Source organism: Xiphophorus hellerii, chromosome 23, assembly GCF_003331165.1.
Source record: "Xiphophorus hellerii strain 12219 chromosome 23, Xiphophorus_hellerii-4.1, whole genome shotgun sequence".
Taxonomy (NCBI): domain Eukaryota; kingdom Metazoa; phylum Chordata; class Actinopteri; order Cyprinodontiformes; family Poeciliidae; genus Xiphophorus; species Xiphophorus hellerii.
In genome coordinates, this window is record NC_045694.1 from 26,410,907 (window position 1) to 26,432,025 (window position 21,119).

Below are 21,119 nucleotides of genomic sequence, written 5' to 3' on the forward strand. Positions count from 1 at the left end.
AAACTTAGTCCAGCAAATTGACTGGAGCATCAATTTTTATGCTTTCATTCTCATTTGGAACCGGGTTCTGACGTCTGTCACGTGAACATGCTTTGATCTAAAACCGTTTTATTTGACCTCTGGCTGAAATCCAAGAGACGTTGTCCTCTGCACCGGTCTCAAGTGTTTTACGGTGTCTGAGAGTATGGAACTAAATTAGTGGCATAGTTTTCTTTAAGGAAAAAAAAAAAGTTCAATCTGAAAAGAAGTTTTGACTTTTTTTTTCAGTTTCTATTTTGTTTCTCCAGTTTAAATTTTTTTTTCTATCAAACTTTATGACCCTAACTTAGCTCCATATGAGAGGCTTATACAGCCGTGTGATGTGCAGTGCTAGTTTTCCTCCGTGGTTAGCTGGGGTTTTTCTGTAGGTTATGCTCCTGGAATCCGTCTGGCTTCTCCTCCTTCATGGCTGCTGCTGTGTGGGGACAAAAATCTCTGCAGCAAAGTCCAAAACGGGATGAAAAACTGCGAAATCAGACAAAAACACTAATATGATGAGGTTGTTCCATAGTAGTTACAGCTTAATAGCCACAGAGTGCCACTCTAAACTGTATATAAATTTTAAATGAACTGAATTACTTAAAATTGATTTTCAGAACTTTTTATATTGTTTTATATCCTGATGCTGCTTTAATTTTTCCACAACCTGTCAGCTCGGCCTTAAAGATGCTGTTTGTTTTCTGACGCTCTCTAGCAAATCACTTTACACACATCAAGTTCTGAAAGTCATGCATTTCCCTCAGTTTTATTTGGGGATATCAGAGTAAAAGGGGGCTGAATGCAAACAAACAGTTCAGATTTTTGTTTGTAAGATGAATGACATTTCACAATAGTGTCGTTTGCGCTGGTCTTTCTCGCAAAAAAAACCAAAACAAAAAAAGCAGCAAAAGAACAATGAAACGCGACAGCATGTGAAAATGTCCGTTGGGTGTGAATATTTTTGCGACGGAGGTGAACGTAACAACCGGATCAAAATTTTTGCTGACGTGGAAGCATTGGCCCAAAACAGGAAAAAAAACAAAACAATAAAAGGAAGTTTCAGAGTCTGCCTCGTCCCCTGGGCTTTGGCAGTTTTGGCCTCAACAGCCTGCCGTAGGACGCCAAGCTGTGAGTATTTTCTCTGAGCTTTGCCAGAAGCAGGCAAACAGCTTGGCGACATATAGGCTGTCCTTATTATTACGCCCTTGACTGACTCTCTGTCAGAATCGAGAGCTCGCCTCTCCTAAGTCACAACTGCTGTTCGGCCACTCGACGCACACAAACACACACACACAGACCCACGCCCACACGTACACACACACACACACAAGGCCCCTTGATCAGGCCCTGTTTAGAAACTCTCTTTGTGTCAGTTTGTGTCCTTTTTTTTTTTAGTTTTTGCAGAATGTGATGTGACAACATTCACAAAACACGAGACATTTTTGGCCAATACGTTTGTCTTGAATCATCAAACAATAGATAACAACTTCCTAAGTTTTCCACCATATAAATGAAATTTTAGCAGCTGCGTTTTAAAAAACTGCGAGCCTTAAGGGACTGTAATCTAACCAGAACTAACATAAAGGACCTCTATAATCCAGTTAACTGAAAAGAGGACAAAGTCAGGTCACTATCTGCTTCCTGGGAATTAGTTTCTCTCCTGACGCCTCGTCCCCTTCCTCCTCCTCCTCCTCCTCTTCTTCCTCCATCCTGTGTTTTCTTCTTCTTCTCCTCCTCCTCGTCCTTCCTCCTCACTTTGATTTGATCTTTGCTTCCAGTCTCTCCCTCTTCCCCTCATCATCTCCTCTGCTTGTCGCTCTCTCCATCATTGTGTCGTTGAGCTTGCTGTTCAGACACAGAGCGTTACGCCAGAGCAGCAGCCAGACTCGCCTTCAACGTCGTCACAAACTTATTCCTTCCAAAATCGCACACACAGTTTTTATTACATGTACTGACACCCATGGTGAAGCCAAATTAAAAAAAAGCCTTAACATGACTCCAGCTGTTATATCTGCAGCATTTTATGATATAGCCGTTTTAACAAACTCACCAATGACTCAATTGGAAAATATGGGAGTCCAGAAGGGCCGCAATTCAATGAGACTGCTTAAAGGGGTGGTGCTATGTAAAGTTTTTTGAGCGTTACAGCATGTTACGATGTTATTCCCGCATCAAAAACAGACATGGAGCGTTCCCGTCATTCTTTCATTTAATCTCCATGGCAACCATTCAGCTGTGCAAAACGACTGGGTGGATCTAGCCCCGCCTTTGAGGACAAAGCTCCTCCTCAGAGCTACACTACACAAATTTCCAAGCTTCCGCCTCACAGAGCAGCTCTCCCCTGTTAACTCCCCCCACTCAGCTCCTTCAGACTAGCCAGCAGCAATTAGCAAACACCTGGTGGAACTGTGCGTCTGCTCAGCTCATTATAGGAGCTACTTCTCAGTTAAATGCTGGTAAAAACGTTGCTAAAGGGTTAATAGAGGAGCCATGTTGTGATGACTTCCTGGAGGCGGAGTTTCAGAAAGAGCAGGAGCTTCTTAAAGAGACAGAGGCCCAATTTCAAGGTGTTAAATAATGAAGTCAAGTTTTTTTTAGTCATGTTTGATGTCATTTTAATAACAATTGAAGTGAACATAGTTACTTGATTGTGCTATAAAACAGCACCATATGTCTGGAAACTACATAATAGTGCCTCTTTAAAGGTGGAATGGATCCGTACAAATATAAAGCAAAGGCATAAAGGATTAATTAAAGTATACATTTAAATTTAAATGTACACAAAGCATATGCAGTTATTTTATTGTCTACGTTTTATTTCATTGTATCATTAATTTAGAGGCTCAGATTGAGTGGGCGGAGCTAACTGGACTAGAACGTTTATCTTAAAATCAATATGAGTAGGATGCTAAGCGATCTCAAATATACATCCAAAGCTTATTGTTGAACAACTGCAACAAACACGACAATTTTGTGGTCAGAACGTCGCCATAACAACCATTTATTTTAAGGCTTTCAGACAAATCTGTTATATTTATGTACACTAATGCAGAGAGAGATCGAGATGAGATTCTGCAACATGTGGCAACCAAGACTAAATACCAGAATGAGCTGCTTTTTCAGACAATATTTGACAAGTTTTTTTTTTTTGCTTGTTTGTTTATTGTTGTTTTTTAGGAGCACAGGCCACATGCTCACCACAAAAGCTTTTTTTTTTTTTTTTTTTTTTTTACAAATGTGGCAAAATTGAAGTAAAAATAAACAGGCCAGGAAGCATTATCTGTCCAAAACACAAGTTTCTTTACTCTTCCTGCTGCATTTAAGCGACTCATATCTTCCTAGAGCCACAATGGACACAATCAGGCCTATCACAATAACAAAGTTAGAGATAAATTGTCATAGAAATTATTTCAGTAAGCAATAATATTTCAGTAAAATGAAAAATGTCATTTTGAGACCATTTTTAACGATATAATTATGCAAGTTTGCCCTCTCAAAGACTAATAAACTTTCATTTTGTACAGAATACTTCCCCCTGGAACTGGAGGACATTTTATATAACCAAAATAAATAAAATGCAATAAATAAAACTGAAATAAAAACCATACGTAATCGAAACCGTAACTAAAATGGATTATGAAGCCTCTTTGAACAAAATTGCCCTTCAAGAAATGTTAATCCTTGTGGAAATTGCCGAGCTCATTTTAGTTTATCATGTAATTAACTGATTAATTATGCAGGTCTCATAGGACTGTGATGGTGGGGAAGAGTTAATGGTACCAAAAAACAAAAATAGCCCATCTTTGTTAAGACTTAGTTAACATTAAAAAAGCAACAACCCACATATGGTGTTTATTTATTAGTTCTTTAGGAAATTATCATACTTTTTCCACATCGTTGCCTGTTTAGTGAAATTAATAACCAAAACATATTCTGCTCCTACAACATCATGATCGTTAACACTGTAAAAACACAAAATATCACCAAGTATTTTTGGTCTAATTTCTAGTGCAAATATTACTGTACACTTCAAATAAGACAAAAATAACTTTTCATCTTTATAAAGGAGCTTGTTTTAAGTCGGTAATTCCTTTAACATTGATGAATAAGTTCTAATTTCACTGGCAGATGAAACATGAGAAAAAATTATTATATGTGAAATAATCTACCATTGGAACTAGAACTTATCCATCAATATTAAGGAATTATTGACTTAAAATACGGGCACGTATCATGCCGAAAAGCTGTTTGTAAGTTAGCTTTATCATATTCCAAACTGTCAAGAAATGAGACCAAAAATCCTTGGTGATATTTCGCGTTTTCTCAGTGAAATTCATCTACGGTGAATTAGAGTCCAGACACTGGCTGCTGTGGCGTTAACAAACTGTGTTTGTCTTTTTAATCCAAATTTGTATCATTTTAAAATGTTTGTTTTTTTCTTTTTTTACCTGGAGGATTTGTGTTCTTTTCATCCCATCCATCCAGGCATGTAGTCAGACGCCGGTCCCCGCATCACGCGTGTCATCACATCCCCGCGGTCATGTGCAGCTATCAGATAGTCTGGCGGGACGCCCGCCGGGCGTCGTGCAGCTCAGACGTTGGGAGTCGCTGTGTGTGTTGTGGAAGCTGGTTATCGCAGCCGGCACCGTTAGGTGTCAGACATGTGATACGAAGCAGCGGGAGTCGTTCAGACAGCGCAGGGGGGGATGTGATGTAGAGAGGAATAACAGTGAGAAAACCTGCTTCTGTAGTTACCACAAATGGAGTAGCACTCATTCGCTGTGTGTGTGTGTGTGTGATCTCCAATGCACGGACGTTTGTGTGTGTGTGAACTTTGTGCGTCTGCTTGTGTGCGTGCGTGTGCTTTCATCCACAGAGGCGGAGGAGGTCTACCAGAGGCGGGTGCTGACGATCACAGGCATCTGCGTGGCCTTGTTAGTGGTCGGCATCGTGTGTGTGGTGGCCTACTGCAAAACCAAGTATGTGTTCGAAGGAAGGATAAGCGCTCTCTCCTTACATGAGAAGGACTTTGTAAACCCTCCTGTTAACCCCGTATGAGGTAGCAGCAGTGATAAGCTGCTGCATCTGTTCCCGATGCGGTGGGAGAGAAAGGAGAAACATGACCGCACTGCAAAAACACTAAATATTACCAAGTGTTGTTGATGTAGTTCCAGTGCAAATATCTGAGTACACCTGAAAGAAGACAAAACTAACTTTATAAGTAACTTTTCAGCAATATATGGGATCTTGTTTTAAGCTAATAATTCCTTTGTATTGATGAAAAAGTTCTAGTTCAACTGGCAGATTATTTCACTTTATAACAAGACATTTTTCCCAAATTGTACGGGAAATAATCTGTGAATGAAACAAGCACTTTTTCATCAATCTTATGGAATTATTAACTTCAATCAAGCTTCATTATGGCCATAGTAGATAGAATAAAAAGTACATTTCCGCCAAAAAATCTCTGAAATTTTAAGGTTATTCTCTGAAATTTTCAAGTAAAAAAAAAAAAAAAAGGAAATTGCTGAGCTCCCAAAATTTTAAATATGCTAGAAACAAAATACAAAATTTTGACTTTAATCTCAGAAAATGTTTAGAACAAACAAGGAAATGTCTGAGTTTGAAAAGTCAACAGAAAAATTGTTAGAAAAAGCTGAGAAACTTTCTACAAAAAAAAAACTTTGAAACTGTTGAGTTTGAAAAATCGAAAATGTTCAACTTTGAGAAATTTTGTGAGCTTCCAAGTTTTTACTAAAAATTTTCTGAACTCAAATCTGACGAATTCTGAGGTGTTTTTTGGCAGAAATTTACTTCTCCCTTTTTGTTTTTATCTACAACAGTAGCTTAGAAACCAAGTTCTTATCACCTGTGGGTAAGATACTGACTTCTTAAACCACTCAGCAAAGCCCCACTCACAAACTTTCTCTAGAACTTGGAAAATTAGAAACTTTAACTATTCGTAAAAGTTTCTACACTGTACGTATTGTCAAAGTCTTTTTTAAATAAAGCTGCTACTTCTGCTGTTCTTGCTTGCTATTTGGTTTGCTGACGAGGGATTCTGGACGCGTTCTTCAGTCAGTTACAAGCATCATTCTTCAGTAAATCCTAGCAGGTCTTTTCTGTGTGCGGCATTAGCTAATAATGATGTTTGCAGCATTTTACAGTAACGTGCAGCAGAAATACAAGAACATGTTTCATTTTCAGATGAAAACAATACTCTAGCACGACAGCTTTGCTTAGAAAAAAATTATTTCCTTGCAAGACGTGACAGAAAAAACGCAGAGAGCAATAAAAACGATTCTTGAAAACAGAGCAGGACGTCGGGGGAAGGGAGGGGAGTAAAGAGTTTAATGCTTTCTGTCGTCTTTACACATTATTTTTCTCCAGGAAGCAGAGGAATCAGATGCAGCGTCACCTACATCAAAACCAGAATCAGTTCGTGGAGCAGCCAAACCGCGTGCTGGCTAATGGTCCCAACCACCCTGGGCCCGGTCCGGAGGAGATCCCCATGCTCGATGTGAGTCCACACAGCGGGAAGTACAAAAAAAACCCACATTTTTTTAAATACGCATCAGGTAGCCACAAGCTAGACACAGGAAACAAAATACAGGAAGAAAAATCACCCGGTGGAAAATCTGAAAACTAATTAGGTTATCTGGCAACAGGTCAAGTAGCATGATGGAGTGTTAGGAGCATCGAAGAGAGGAAGAGTCTGTCAGGAGGGGGCGTGATGAAGAGGAAATAGCCACTCTGGAAGATTTCACGGGCAAATAGTTTCATAACTACAGAATAACGTTTTTCGGCGTGTGATTTGGCGGCGGCGGGGGGATTTTTGTCACTTGCGGCAGAAAGACGCCGTTGGAGAGTCGTGGAGGACGGAGCCGAAGAGTGGAAACGAACGGCCGCGATCTCCAGGTGGTCGGGCAGAAATTCATCGGCAACAGACCCGGTTCAAAAACCAGAAAACGACCCGAAACGTAAAGCTGATGATCACGGCGCACAGACACAATATCTCACCGAGGATTTCTGGTCCAGTTTCTACTGCAAATACCTTAGTACACTTAAAATAAGACACATTTAACTTTTCAGCAAAGTAGGAACTTGTTTTAAGTCAATTATTCCTTGATATTGATGAGAAAGTACAAGTTTCAGTGGCAGATTATTTGATTTATAACATAAGAATAATGCCTTGTTATAAATAAAATTATCTGCCAGTGGAACTGGCACTTTTTCATCAATATCAAGGAATAATTGACTTAAGACAAGCTTCTGTGTCTTGCTGAAAAGTTACTTGTAAGTCAGTTTTGTATTATTTAGGTGTACTAAGTTATTTGTACTAGAAATACATGTCAAGATTTTGTGTTTTTACAGTGTATGCCATCAGTATTCGATCCCTTTATCTTTTTACGTTTTTCACATTACAGCCACTAACACCAGTGAATTGCTTTGGGATTTTATGCGACAGATCAGCTTGAAGTGATGCATCATTTTTGAAGTGCGCAGAAAGCGATTCATGGTTTTTAAAAAAGTTTTATTACTAAACATCTGAAAAGTGTGGTGTGAAGATGTAATTTCCTCCCTTTATTTTACGAAATCCAGAACGAGGTTCCTCCTGACGCTGCTACGTTGGTACACAAAGTCGACCTGTGCGTAATTTATTCCCGTATGTTCTGCGAAGGCGTCCGAGGTTCATTAGAGAGCAAACAGAATCATGAAGACAGTGTGGCGGTGGTAGCATCATGCTGTGGGACGCTTTTTTTCAGCATCTACAGAGAAGCTAGTTAGTGCTGATGGGAAGCCAAATACAGGGAGATGATGGAGGGAAAAAACTCTTACAGGCTGCAAAAGACTTGAAAGGAGGTTCAACTTCATTGAAATCTGTTTAAAAATCTGCAGTAAGATTAGAAACGAGCTCTTCAGAGACGGTCTGAAACAGCTTGAGCTGTTTTAAATGTTCAGTGTAAAGCTGGTGGAGACGCACCCCAAAGGCTTTCAGCTGGAACTGCAGCCAGACCAGCAAATTATCCACAAAGGACAGGGGTGGAGTCCATACTAATGCCTGATTTTTATTTTCTTGATGTGTAAAAACATAAATCAAATTAAATCAAACTACTAAGCAGTTTTCCATTTCATGGTCATGTGGCACTTTGGATTTGACCGTCATGTAAAACTCCAATAAAATACTTACATTCTTGTGGTTGCAACATAACTAAATGTAAAAAATTAAATAAAATAAAATATAATCGGTTGGTGTCTAGCAAATCAAGCTAGATTTTTTTTTTTTTAAAACGTGCAGCTCTGCAAAAAAATTGAGAGACCACTTAAAAGAATCAGTTTCTCCGATTTTACTCTTTATAGGTCTGTGTTTGAGCAAAATGAACATTGTTCTTTTATTCTATGAACTACTGACAGCATGTCTATGAAATTCCAAGGAGAAAGTTAGTGTTTATTTCCAGAAAATGAGAAATGGTCAAAATAGCAAAAAAAGATACTTTTGAGAATTATTTTTCTATTGATATAATTCTACACTGCAAGAAGAGTAAATTTCACCCAAAATGTTTTGGTGTAGTTTGTAGTGCAAATATTGTATTACACTTAAAATAAGACAAAACTAACTTACAAGTAACTTTTCAGCAGAATATAGGAGTTTGTTTCATGTTGATGTAAAAGTCCAAAAATATTTCATAATTCTATATCAATATAAAGGAATTATTGACTTAAGAGAAGTTCCTCTATCTTGCTGAAAAGTTGCTTGTGAGTCAGTTTTGTCTTATTTCAAGTGAACTAAGACAAACTACACCAAAAATACGTGGTGAGATTTTCTGGGGGGTTTTTCCCACGAAACATGAATGTAGCGTCACGTTAAAAATAGCCATTATTTTATCTCTTGTTTGGAGCTTTTACAGGGTGTCCACTCTTCAGCGAGGCCTGCAGCAACCTCTCAAATAAGAGCAGATATATCATTGTGTTTAATTAAATTTTACTGCCCTTTAATTATAATTTTGGTGTCTATAAGAAATACCCCGGGAAATTCATGAATACTAAAGCAAGGACAAAGGAGGCAAACTGCGCAGTAAGCCTCGGCTGCCTGCTTAGCCGCTGCTGCTGATGGAGACTGTTTCACTTTGGGACTTAAAATTTAACATAACAATTAAAGTTCTTTTAGCCCTCAGCGCAGCTCTGCCTCCAAGAGGGTGTTTGTGTTAATAAAACTCTGATCCGCTGACAACACGGGGGAAAATTTAGTGCCACATGCTTGATAGATGTTAAGGAGAGAGCAGAAAAACACCTACCGCTCTCCTGGAGACAGAACGGCCATGAGTCAGCAGCGACGGAAGCCGATAAAACGCCGAAGCATCTCCTTGTAATTGCTGTCGGATTTACATTTGTGCAATTTGCGCGTGTTAATCGTCCGCCCCGCATCGCCGTGTGTATTTTTTGCGCTTTAGAAGAAGGGAGGCAGGAAATGCAGGAAGTTATTGTTGTTATGTTTGACTGTGCAGTACATCCCAAAGAGCGTCCCGACGACAGAGTGTGTGATCAGCCATGGAGCTGAGGGTGCTGGCAACTATGCAGGCAGTCGAATGTCAACCCGCTCCCATCACTCCACCACTGCCTCACATGGTTCCAGGTAGACCAAACACACACACACACACACGGATGTTTGCGCAGCTATCGTTGCGGGGACTTTCCATTGACTTCCATTCATTTCTACAGCCTAAACCTTACCATTACATCCCTAACCCTAACCAAAACTCAATTCACACCTTAGTCCTAAATCTGACCCCTGACCCAAAAACAGCGTTTCCCTTTGTGGGGACCAGGCTTCGGTCCCCACAAGGAGCAGTGTGTCCCCACAACGTAGTATAAGTCAGGAAAATGGTCCCCACAAGGTATTAGAAACAAACACACACACACTCACGACGCGTGCTAGAACCCGGACACAATAAACGCAGCCAAGTGTGTTGGCAAAGGCACCAGCACTGATGCAGCAAAATCAACCAATCCAATAAAAGTTTTGTACTTTAATAATAAATAAACTGTGGCGTATTAAAAGTTTTTATGTTTTATGGAGCAAGATCAGTGCCAAAATGATGACAAAAAACTTTTTATCTTGAACTATGTAAACCAAGAAAAAAAATGTTTCAAAACCAAAAGAAGTAAAGCCAAATTTGATATTAGTTTGAATGAAAATGTAATTCCATGTAGGGTTATAGTATTAAACTTTTTATATATGGAGGCCTAACTTTAATATTTTACTATGTAATTTTTTTTGCCAAAAGTGATTTTTTTATTTTTATGTTTCCTTTGGTCTATATCATCTTTTGGCAAAAACTGAAACAGGCGGGTGGCGAAATATACAGTAAATATTTCTCTAGCAACTTTCAATTTTATGTTTTTTACATCTACATGCTTTTTTACACTTTCAAAATGTATTTACTTGTAAGTTTAATGTTTCTGTTTTTCCAGAAAGTAGGATGTCTGCAAACAGACTGTGGTTTGTAAGCCTGGCAGTTAGCTTGTAGAGCTAACAGCGCTACGAGCTAATGTTGTCTGTTGTGGCACTATTTTACACAGTATCAACTTTTCATCATCGCTGGTAGCTAAACCTAATCAGCAGACAAAGACTTGTCCCTCTTGTCTCGTCACAAGAAGAAGATAAAGGCGTCTTGTAGCAGTCTGCTAGCTAGAAAGCTACAAACACCACAGAGCTGTTAGCTTGTTAGCATGTCAGCTTGTCTTTATTTTGATGTAGCTCAACTACAGTTTACAACTGTACTTTTCCTAAAGAACACGTTTTGGTATTAAAAATAGTCTGATGCTATAATCTTAAATATGAAGCCTAGGCGCAAATTCAAACTGGAAGACTCTTTTATCCCCACCGGGACCCGTTAATTGAAGCGACCTGCCCACAATCGTCGACCTATCAACGCCGGACCAAGCCACGTCACGTCCAATCACCGACCAAGTCCCAGCTGATAAGGACCTTCATCCATGGTGTCCTTCGCTCTCCAGCCGAGCTCAACCCACCACCACCCCTTCTCCTCCATTCGCCCGGTCCTGAGGCCCGCACCCTTCTTCAACCTCCACCACCAGTGCCGGGCCCCGGGGGATGACGTTCCTAACAGCATCGGGGATGCTCATCTGAAGCCTATCGCTAACGCTGCGATAACCGTTATCCCCAGCCGGGGCCCGAGCGCCAAAGACTTTAAATTCTGTTTGTCAATAAACTCTTCTAATTGTCTTCTCATCTCCGTCTGAGTCTCTCCAGATTGAAGTTGTGTTTTCACTAACTGTAAGCAGAAAATTACAATTAAATAACAGCAATAAAGACTACAAGAATTACTACAAATATTTAACATAAGAAATACACTTAATGAATCCATCCATTTATCCATTGTCATTATCTTGTTGTGACTGATATCGATATCTTTGGGTGAGAGACTGGATCCACATGGACAACTTTTCATTGATACTCTGATCTACTGAATATGACAATATATTTATTTTATTAGCTTCACTCCCTCTAACTTTATTTTTTTTTAATTCATTTATTTATTTATTTTCATTTCGGAGTTCTAGATCAGAAGTTAGCTTTCAGCTTTAGCTCTCATTTCTGTCAGTTTTCAACCATTTATTTTCAAGTTAGCAAAGATCAGGAGGACCAAACGTGGAGAAGCAGCATGCAGCTTCTGTGCACCACAAATCTGGAACAAACATCCGGAAAACTGGAAAACAGGCGAAACACCGAGTTCCTTTAAGTCTACTCTAAAAACCCCAACAGTGGCTTTTGAACCATAACGAAACACTGATCAACGTTTTGACGCCAACAGTGCCGTAATGACGGCACTGTGCAAAATGTGACGTTTCAGTTGTTGATGACGTCGTATTTTTGTGTTTTTTATGATGCGAAGCACTTTGAACTGCCTTGTTGTTGAAATGTGCTACACAAATAAACTTGACTGATTGATTTGATGTTATGGCCCTAACCTGTCGCCATAGATTTTAGACTTAACACAGCTCAGCGTTGCTTATGCCGCTTTAACCTTTCACGCCCGATGCTAACCTGCAGACACGAGGAGCAGACGTGGAGCATGGAGCGGACAGAGAGCGTAAACTCAGACTGCCAGTCGGGCGGGCTCTCCAGCTCCGTGGGAACCAGTAAGTGCAGCAGCCCGGCATGCATGGCGAGGCGGGCCGCCAACTACGGCTGCACAGGCGTGTCAGGAATGGGGATGCAGTACGGGGACTCTTACGACTCTCTAAGAGACTCGCCTCACAGTGACAGGTAAAGAAAAGCTTCTTTTGGGACAACGGGTTCAGAATACTAAATCATTAAGCATCTGTAAAACTGAATCAACAAGTGTGATGTAAGCAAGAGCTGACATTGACATGATTTTGTCTATATTATGAAACATATACTCATTTGACACAGTGCAGTGTGAAAGCAAAACTCAGCAGCTTAACATGTAACAAATGTTGCACCTTTGACCCCCAATGGAACCGAGTCTGCCGCACTATCAGGTGTGAAAACACCCAGTGTCTGACGTCTCTGCAATGTTTCCATCCAGCTTTCTGTTTTGTTGTTCTCAAACTACCGTAGTAGAAACACACAACTCGGTAAAAGTTACCCCAGCTCGCACTTGAATTTATAGTTACACAAATGTAGCAATAACTGAAGGATAAAACTAATTTATTACAGTCATGGGAAATGTCTGCGTTAAAGCACTTACTCATGATTTGAGAGTCAGATTCATGTTTTCTGCTGCTACAGTTACTGCTCTGTTTGCTTTTCCTCTTTATTTTTCCCATCCAGATACGTGTCGGCGCTGACCACGCCGGCACGGCTGTCTCCTGTGGAGTTCCACTACCCGCCTCTGCCGCCCCAGGTGCCCACCTTCCAGATCACCTCGCCCAACACAAGCCACGCCCTCTCCCCGCCCCCTGCTGCCGCGGCTTACCACAGAGACGACGACCAACCGCTGCTAAGATGCCCCGAAGTACGTAGGCAGACGTGACGCACGCTTAGCGATGTCATTAGGCGGTAGCAGGGAAAGAAGACGGGGAACAAGAGACCTCTTAAAGTACATTACTGTGATGTGGAAGACAAGGATGTAGGATTTTCAAAATTCTTTACAATAAAATCCGAAAACGGTGGTTTTGACTTCTGTATCCGACTGACAGAAACGACCACCAGGTCACGTGTGCATGTGTGTGCGGTTGGCAATAGTCGCCTCCCTGTTGCCAACTCAGCAACGTTGTCGTTGTATTTAGCAACTTTGCGGGCAAAAAAATTGGTATGAGCCCAAATCAATCTTTTTAAAGATCGGTGATCGGTTAGAATAGTGTTTTTCAAAGTGACGGGCCACCAGGGCCCGCTAACGGCCTAAGAAAGATGGAGGAAAGATGAAGGGGGGAAAATATGCAAAATTAAAAATATTGACTAAAAAAAAGTCTAATCAGAATTTTTTAATTCTAATTTTTTATGTTGTAATCTAAACTATTTCTCAATCGTTATTGTAAAATAATGTTATTTGCCACGCTCATCTTTTTTGCTTGGCTGCCAGTCAAATGTATGAAGCTGCTTTTTGTTCCTCCGGCTAGCACAGCTAGCTTAGACAGCGTTGCTAGCAAGTGTGAAATGGAAAAAGTTTCTGACGAACAAAAGCCAAAGGACCCGTCCAGCTGCCCGGCTGTGGAGGACACTGCTGCAAAAACCCTAAGCACTCGCGGGAAACGAACATAGTAAAACATGAGGCAGCATTAAAGCAAGATTTGTTGGTAAAATACTTTCCCAAGCTTCAAACATTACAGTGACCGGCCAGGCAAGGAGAACATTACTAGAAGAATTAGCCAAGAAGTTTTGTTTTATCTCTTGAGGAGCAGCAGAAATCCACAGCTTAGGTGGGAGGACTGGCCGACAGGCCGACTCTTCTCTCATTGGACGAGACCAACTGTGAACTTTTCTGCCTTACAGGGCGAACACCGTGTGGCAGAAAGCCAGCACTGCACATCGCCCTGAACACACCATGTTTATGGTGAATGATGGTGGTGTTGGTAGCATCATGGTTTGCTTATTTTGTTTTTTAGCAGGAACAGGGAAACTTTCCAAAGTTATTGGGAAAATGAATGGAGACAAAATACAGGGGCGTACCAGAGGAAAAAGCCTTTCTAGAGGCAGCGACAGGAGGTTCACCTTCCAGCAGGACAACAACAACGCTAAACGTACAATGGGATGGTTTCAATCACAGCATGTCTGTGTGGTACAATGGCCTAGTCGATGCACACAGATTGTCTCTTTCCTTTCTGATAAAGCTTGAGCTACTTAAGAGGAATTAGCTAACATTTTAGTCTGTAGATTTAGGCCTGTCGCAGTAAACAATAAACCATTGAATCTTATGGTAAAATTAAAACGAGCTCATTAATTTCCATTTGTATGATTTAACATTTTTCTCTCTTTCTACTAAAAACTGAACGATAAAAGTCTTCAGTCTGGTGTTCTGGTCTCAACTAGCCCTTTTGGTGAAGGACAGTTTTGTGTACAAAAATAGACTTCATAATTCATTTTATTTATTTTTTGTTTCTCTTGTTTTGCTTATTTATTTTTGGATATTTCAAATGTTTTCCAGTTCCAGTGTTAAAAGTTTCAGTAGAATTTAAAGTTCATTGATCTCTGAACATGTTTTTTTTTTTTTTTTGCATTGTTATGCCATTATCATTATATTACTTGAAAACCTCAAAACATGATCGGTTATCACAATAGCCACTGGGATGATTTATCGTCCAGCAGAATTGTCTATCATGACAGGCTTAAGTAGACGTAGAGACGTGTCACAAAAGACTAGGAGCTGCAAAAAAAAAACTTGGAATACTGTGAAAATATGTATTGTGATTAATATTTTTGTCACTCACTGCTTTATATATCGCAAATACGTTGAAGTTTCTGCACCCATTTAACATTTCAAGGATTTCCAGATGTTCAATATTTATCGAATATTTTAATCGATTAACTGTTTCTGAAGTTTCGTTCTCAGATGTCACTGACTCGCTCCCCTTGTTTCGCATCAGGACGGAAGTTTATACAGGCAGCCCAGACGACCCCGGCGGCCCTACCTGACAGAGAGCACAGGGAGTCTGCCGTCCAGCCCCTACCACCTCCCGGACGACGAAGCCTACGAGACGACGCAAGAGTACGCCTCCTCCCGGGAACCCATCCGGAGCCGGCGCCGGCCGCGGCGCAACCGCCTCAACGGACACGCGTCCCAGCGCTCAGCGGGCTTTCGGGACTACAGCTCGCAGAGCTTCAGTCAGTCTGAGGAGGAGGAGGACGAGGAGGAAGAGGAGGACGAGGACGCTGACGGGGAGAGCACGCCTTTCCTCAGTATGCAGAACATGAACATGGACCAGCCGCTGACCGGCTCGGGGTACCGCTCGTCGGCCGGCGCGGACACACGGACTCACCGCGGGCTGAGTCGGCCGAGCGCGCGCAGCAACGGGCAGAGCCGCAGCTCCCAGTCACAGCGCTCCAAAGCCGACAACATGCCCCTTTAAGACTGGACCTCCACCCGTAAGACCTCCCCCCCCCCGTCCCGTCCCGCCACGACCCCCGCCACCTCACACACCTCCTCCCCTCCTTCCTTCACAGAACCAGTGGACTAGAGACCTGCACCTAGGAGAAATATTTTTATTTTGTATAACAGACAGATATTCTAAACAAATGAAATATTTATTTTCATTTCAGCAAAAATTGTCTACTAGCTAACAGCAAAGACTTTTTTTATAACGGGGGGATATTTATATGTGAGGTTTTTTGATTTACAGCATTATGAGAGATGAAAAAAGGAGAATTACGTGCCAATTTTTTCACAAGTTAGATAAATAGAATAATATTGTGGTGCCTTTTGCTGTATGCTGAAGTCGGAGGTCCCATTGAGTTTTTGTAGCTTTTCTTATAAAGACTCCTCATTTTTATAGAGACCAACCCTCTTCCTTCCTATTGCTTTGGTTTGGGTTTTTTTAATTATTATTATTAATTATTATTATTATGTTTCGCTCTGATTTGGGATCTTCCTCTTTTTGAACTGTGATCTGATTATGTCATCATGCAATATCGATTCCTTCTGTGTACAAGGTGTCTGTTTACACGAGTTCGCCCCGCGCGGCGGTCCAGCCGGGTGTGCAGGGTGGATTCCTCTGATGAACACGCATCTGTCATTAGCCGCGTCCGTGTCTGCTGCCTGTCACTCATCTTGTCGTAGTTTCTGTCGGAAAGAAGGGCGGTCAGGTGTTGTATGTAGAGGATCGGCGATCTCAGATGTCCGTCTAGATGTTCAGGGTTCTGTCATTACATTAGTGTGGGTGTGGGTGTGAGAGAGAGATTTTCATAAAGCCTAGTTTGCGGCCCCTCACCTGACGCGTCCGCCGGTCGCCAAGCTGCCAGAAGCTCCACTGCACTGTAAGCGGCTCCCTCGCGCGAGCCAGGGAGCCGCTCGACCCGAACTGAACCCGACCAGTTCAGTTGTAATATCCAGCCTGACTCTGGCCTCCCGTGGACTGCCTGCCCACCTCCCCGCCCGTTTCCTATGCCAGCAGCTTAGAGCCGCACTGTGTCTCAGGACTTTCCCCCATCGCATCACAGCCGAACGACTCGCAGCAGACAGCGCCTCCCCGGACCCCTCCACCGTCCCCGTCATCCCAGTCTCAGATCAGTCCACGCGGCCAGACCCATACCACCGCCCACCCGCACTCACTTCCGTCGAGTTAACAGAAAGAAGAAAGGAAAAACAAAATCATAGCCACAAGTTTAGGGCGCTGAAGTTGGGAACGGGATTGGAAATTCAGAGATTAAAAAGAAAAAAAAAAAGATTATTAATATTCAGAAAGTTGTATGTATGTATGTAAGTGAGCACGTGTAGATGTTTTGTCCAAAAACGTTGGAGGTGAAGTTGGAGAATGCCGTTGTGCTGAGGGCACATCCGGGGCCTTGCTAGGAATTCTGCCGCACGCCACCCCAGCACCGAGAGGATGACGTCATCCCGGCTCCTTACTCCTACAGGTGCAGCTCAGAAAATTACAATGGTTCGCTCACTAACTCAATTCAAAAAGTGGAACTCATATATTATGAAGAGTCATTACACACAAAACGACGCATTTCAAGCATTTAGTAGCCTGGTCGTTGCCTTCTTCTGCTTCTCCGCTCCATTAAAATCTCGCCGCAGACAGTTCTCCCGTTTACCAGGTTTACTTCCGGTAGAATTTCTACTGGGCCAATCGGCGAAAAGAATGTGAAGCTGTAAACAATGACGTGGATTTTGTGCGTCTAGTCTGCCTGTTAGCGACTGGGTAACATTTAAAATGTCATCAGAGTCCATGCCCAACTGAATTTTGGTGATTGTAGCTTAATGCTAGCCACAATAAGCGCCTTGTTCCGTGTTATTTGCTTCGTACAGAGCTGTGCTGCGAAGCGAGATCGTAATTGAGCGGAAATGTGCAGGAAGGTAATGGCTAGGCTAGCTTGCAGCTAACGAGGGCCCAAAATGTTGGTTTCCAAAATTAGAATATCACAGAAAACAATTTGAAAAGATTTCAAATGTAAACATGTTCAGCTCCCTGTCGGCTGTGAAATGTCAAGTCAATGCTAATCTTTGAACAACCTGTTTTAATCCCGCTCTGAATGCTGCTTTAATTGGGATCAAGGGTGTGGAGTTTACAGAGCGGAGCAAGCTACTACCTTGACATTACCATCTCTTTATGTTATTATTTTTTCCCATATTTATGGATCAAATACCCATCTAGAGGTTATTCCTTTAAGTAATTAGTGGGCCAGTTAATAGGAAGGTATGGCAAGCTTCCAGTTTCGAGGAGTTTGTCTTGTTTCCATAACGGTTGCACATGTCTATAGACATGGTGTATAAAAGCATTCAGCATCCATCTTTTGCAAACAAAAAGACATCGATGGCAGCCAGTGATCAAATTGTGTATCTCACATGCAAAAGTGATGCAGGAGCGTTGGCATCATGTAGTCATATGCCAATAAAACCAACGTGCTACGGGAGTACTATGTTATGGCCTTCACAGTGAACTTCTGACTCGACAGTTGTCCAGCAACGACCATCAATGAAAATACAAAAGGTGCTGTGCATTTTGCATTTCACTTTCAAGTCAATGTCCCAGAGTTTGTAGGAAGAATAGAGAGGCTCAGAATCCACTCTGCTTAAGGTCCAGAGTGACGTTCCTGCTGATGTGAGCCTGCTGTGCTTTATCAATTCCAGTCAGTACAGAATGTCTCCCATTCTTATTCATTTTCCCGCAGGACTCACACCACACTTTAGAAAGGGCTTACAGGGGCAGTAGCCCAGAGGCCCCCAACTTTTTTGGGGGGAGGGGTGCCCCACCCAAAAAATTGGGGGCACCCAAAAATCTTGGGCACCCCAATATATATTTTTTTCTTTAGTTACTGAATGCATGTTTTGCAAACACTACTTTATGTAGAACACGTAGGCCCAAGATTTATTATTTTTATATTTGAACATTATAAAGTAATAGCAGATTTGTTTGGGAACAACATGGAGTTGTTGGCTAGAGGACGTATTAAACCTACGATGCATCAGTTCATACCTGCTGGTGTTTAGGACTACCTATTGATTCACTGTAATTTGCATTAGTAATTGAATATTTCCTTATCAGATAGGGTACCAAAACTGTCTCCAGCCCAGGGGCGCACATCCTTGTAAATCCGGCTCTGGGCAGGACTTGACACCCCCCCCCCCCCCCCCCCCCACACACACACACACACACACACTTCCAGTAGTACCAACACCTGCTTTAGCATCCATGGTGCGACTGCACCAGGCTTCCATCATTCCATCATTCCGCACCGCATTGCTGCAAAAGAAGTCCAGCTCAGCTACTGAATGCATTCACTCTGCGGTACAAGGGCAACCTTCTTAGAATATGGTATTTCAGATTTTCTTTTAATTGGTCTTATGGCATATTCAAACTTTCCAAGCAACTGAAATTTGGTTTTTCATTAGCTATCAAAATCAACAATAACAAAATGGTTGGACTGCATCGCTCTAGCCTCGTTTCTGCTAGAAATGGGCGCAAAACTCTGTCGACATTTCTGCTCATGTTGGAACAAAAACACCCCACAATTTTGTAATTGCTGTGTTTCCATGGAATGAGAAACGCAATTAAAATAACATGTGAATAAACTTGTTCACATGAGTCGTTAGAAACATGCCACTACTTCCTGTTTTCTTCTTAGTGTTTTGCGCCAGTGGTAACGTCCAGTTGTCGATCTCATGACTGGTGTGACGTGAATAGCGTTCCCATCGAGTCACGGCAGTTTTCCAAAAATAAACCAGCTTTGATTCGGTCAAATAAAACAAAAAAAATACCCAGAGCGGCAAAACGTTTTATTTAAAAAGCGAGAGTTGTTTTGTTTTTTTTAAAAGGCGTGTTGAGCAAATTTATTTTCGAAATGTGAAACTGCGCAATCATTGGTCAAAGGAAACGCAGCTTCTGACAGACTATATGAGTTTCACTATTGAATTCATTTGAATGACGTTTGAATTTACTGAGATGCACCTGATGGTTTTGTCTTTTCTTTTCCAAACTTCCACGTGTTTTCGTCACGGTAGCGGGTGGCACAGCTTGGACGTGAATTAAGAGGCGACAAAGCACACTTGTGTGGCGGTGTGTGTGATAATCCAGGTTAACACGTCCTCAGTTGTGATTCCGACATTTCGATCGCCTGAGCTACTTTTGCTTCGTCATGGCGCCTGACAGAGGTTGTTGTTGTTGCTGTTGTTTTCCCGCCGTCATGTCTTCCTCTCACCCTCTTAGGACCTTCCGAAAGCAACCAGCGGAGGAGTTAAAACCCCCTCGTCTGGAACACACAGAGCAGCACACTCACATTAGGTCGACCAAAACTCTTCCACCCCTTGGAGACTCTTTGAGGATGAACGTCACTGTGTCCCATAGAACTCGTTCCCCTGTTTAGGTTCCGTTTTCTTTCCTTCCACAGACGATGCATGGACCAGACATATAGAGTATCTTTAAAAAAAAAAAAAAAAAAAAAAGACCAAAAAACAAGGTGACAAATCCCGCTCAGAATCCCAGTAGAGGTGAATCATTTGGGTATTTCCCCCCCCCAAAAAAAATGTTCCGCTTATAGTTCTATCGTATTGTCACTGTAATCAGTCTGGGATTTTACAATGTGGAAAATCAGCAAGTGAGGATAGTGTGCTTCTAGAGCTAGTTGAAATGTTTAACTACTTCTCTCCCCCGTCCCCACCCTGTTTCTCCTCACCCTACACTTCCCCACCCACCTGTTCGCATTTACACACACTGACACACACCCCAACTTTAATACACACACACACAGAGAGAGAGAGAGAGAGACACAGCCCTTCAACGTTTGTTTGTCAAGCAGTTTGTCTTTTTTACCTTAAAACTCCCTCTCCTTTCCCTCACTTCCAGCTCCACCCTTTTCTCTCCCTCCTCCCCCCCTGCATGTCCTAGTGGTACTGGTAGTTGGGTGCATGGAAAAAGCAGCAAGCAAATTGTTTTTCCACTCAGTTAAAAATAAGAGAGAGAGAAGAATATTAACAATAAACGAGTAAAAAAAAAAAAAGTCATAATTTTAAACATCCAGCAATAAATTCCCCTTCTCTTCATGTCCATCATTCTTGGAATATGCTAGGAAATTTTTTGCAAGTTTTATCAAAAACATACTACTTGTAAAAGAAGAAAAATCCAAAATCACCCCTTCATATGGAAAATAAAACTTTATTCCTACAATTTTGAAAACGTCCTGTCATCTTTGCAAAAGTTGCCAAAATCTAGACTTGAGTCTGGGGGGTGAAAAAAAAGAAAAATTTAAGAATGGGGTTCCAGTTTCAAATTGCATCACTAGAGGGCAGTGTTTACCTTGAGCATAATCTGAACTGAACTCTTGGTTCATGAAATGTTGGTTACTGAAGTATACACTATTTGTATTCTTCTTAGAAATGAACATTTTCAGAACAGTTTGAAAGCCTCTGATGGACAACTGTTCAAGAAGAGTTATCTTACATAGTGCAAGTAAGCAAGTA

The 21,119-nt window shown here is 41.6% G+C and overlaps 1 protein-coding gene across 2 annotated transcripts in view; it reads left to right on the forward strand.

The window, feature by feature from the left end:
* Positions 1–20,826, forward strand: part of nrg2b (neuregulin 2b) — a 76,376-nt gene extending 55,550 nt beyond the window's left edge. For both annotated transcript variants that reach the window (XM_032555157.1, XM_032555158.1), the window contains 6 exons: positions 4,895–4,997; positions 6,409–6,538; positions 9,525–9,652; positions 12,095–12,310; positions 12,839–13,022; positions 15,091–20,826. In XM_032555157.1, the coding sequence (XP_032411048.1) occupies positions 4,895–4,997; positions 6,409–6,538; positions 9,525–9,652; positions 12,095–12,310; positions 12,839–13,022; positions 15,091–15,573 (1,244 nt within the window). In that variant the 3' untranslated portion in view covers positions 15,574–20,826. The remainder of the gene's footprint in view (positions 1–4,894; positions 4,998–6,408; positions 6,539–9,524; positions 9,653–12,094; positions 12,311–12,838; positions 13,023–15,090) is intronic.
* Positions 20,827–21,119: the final 293 nt, after the last annotated feature.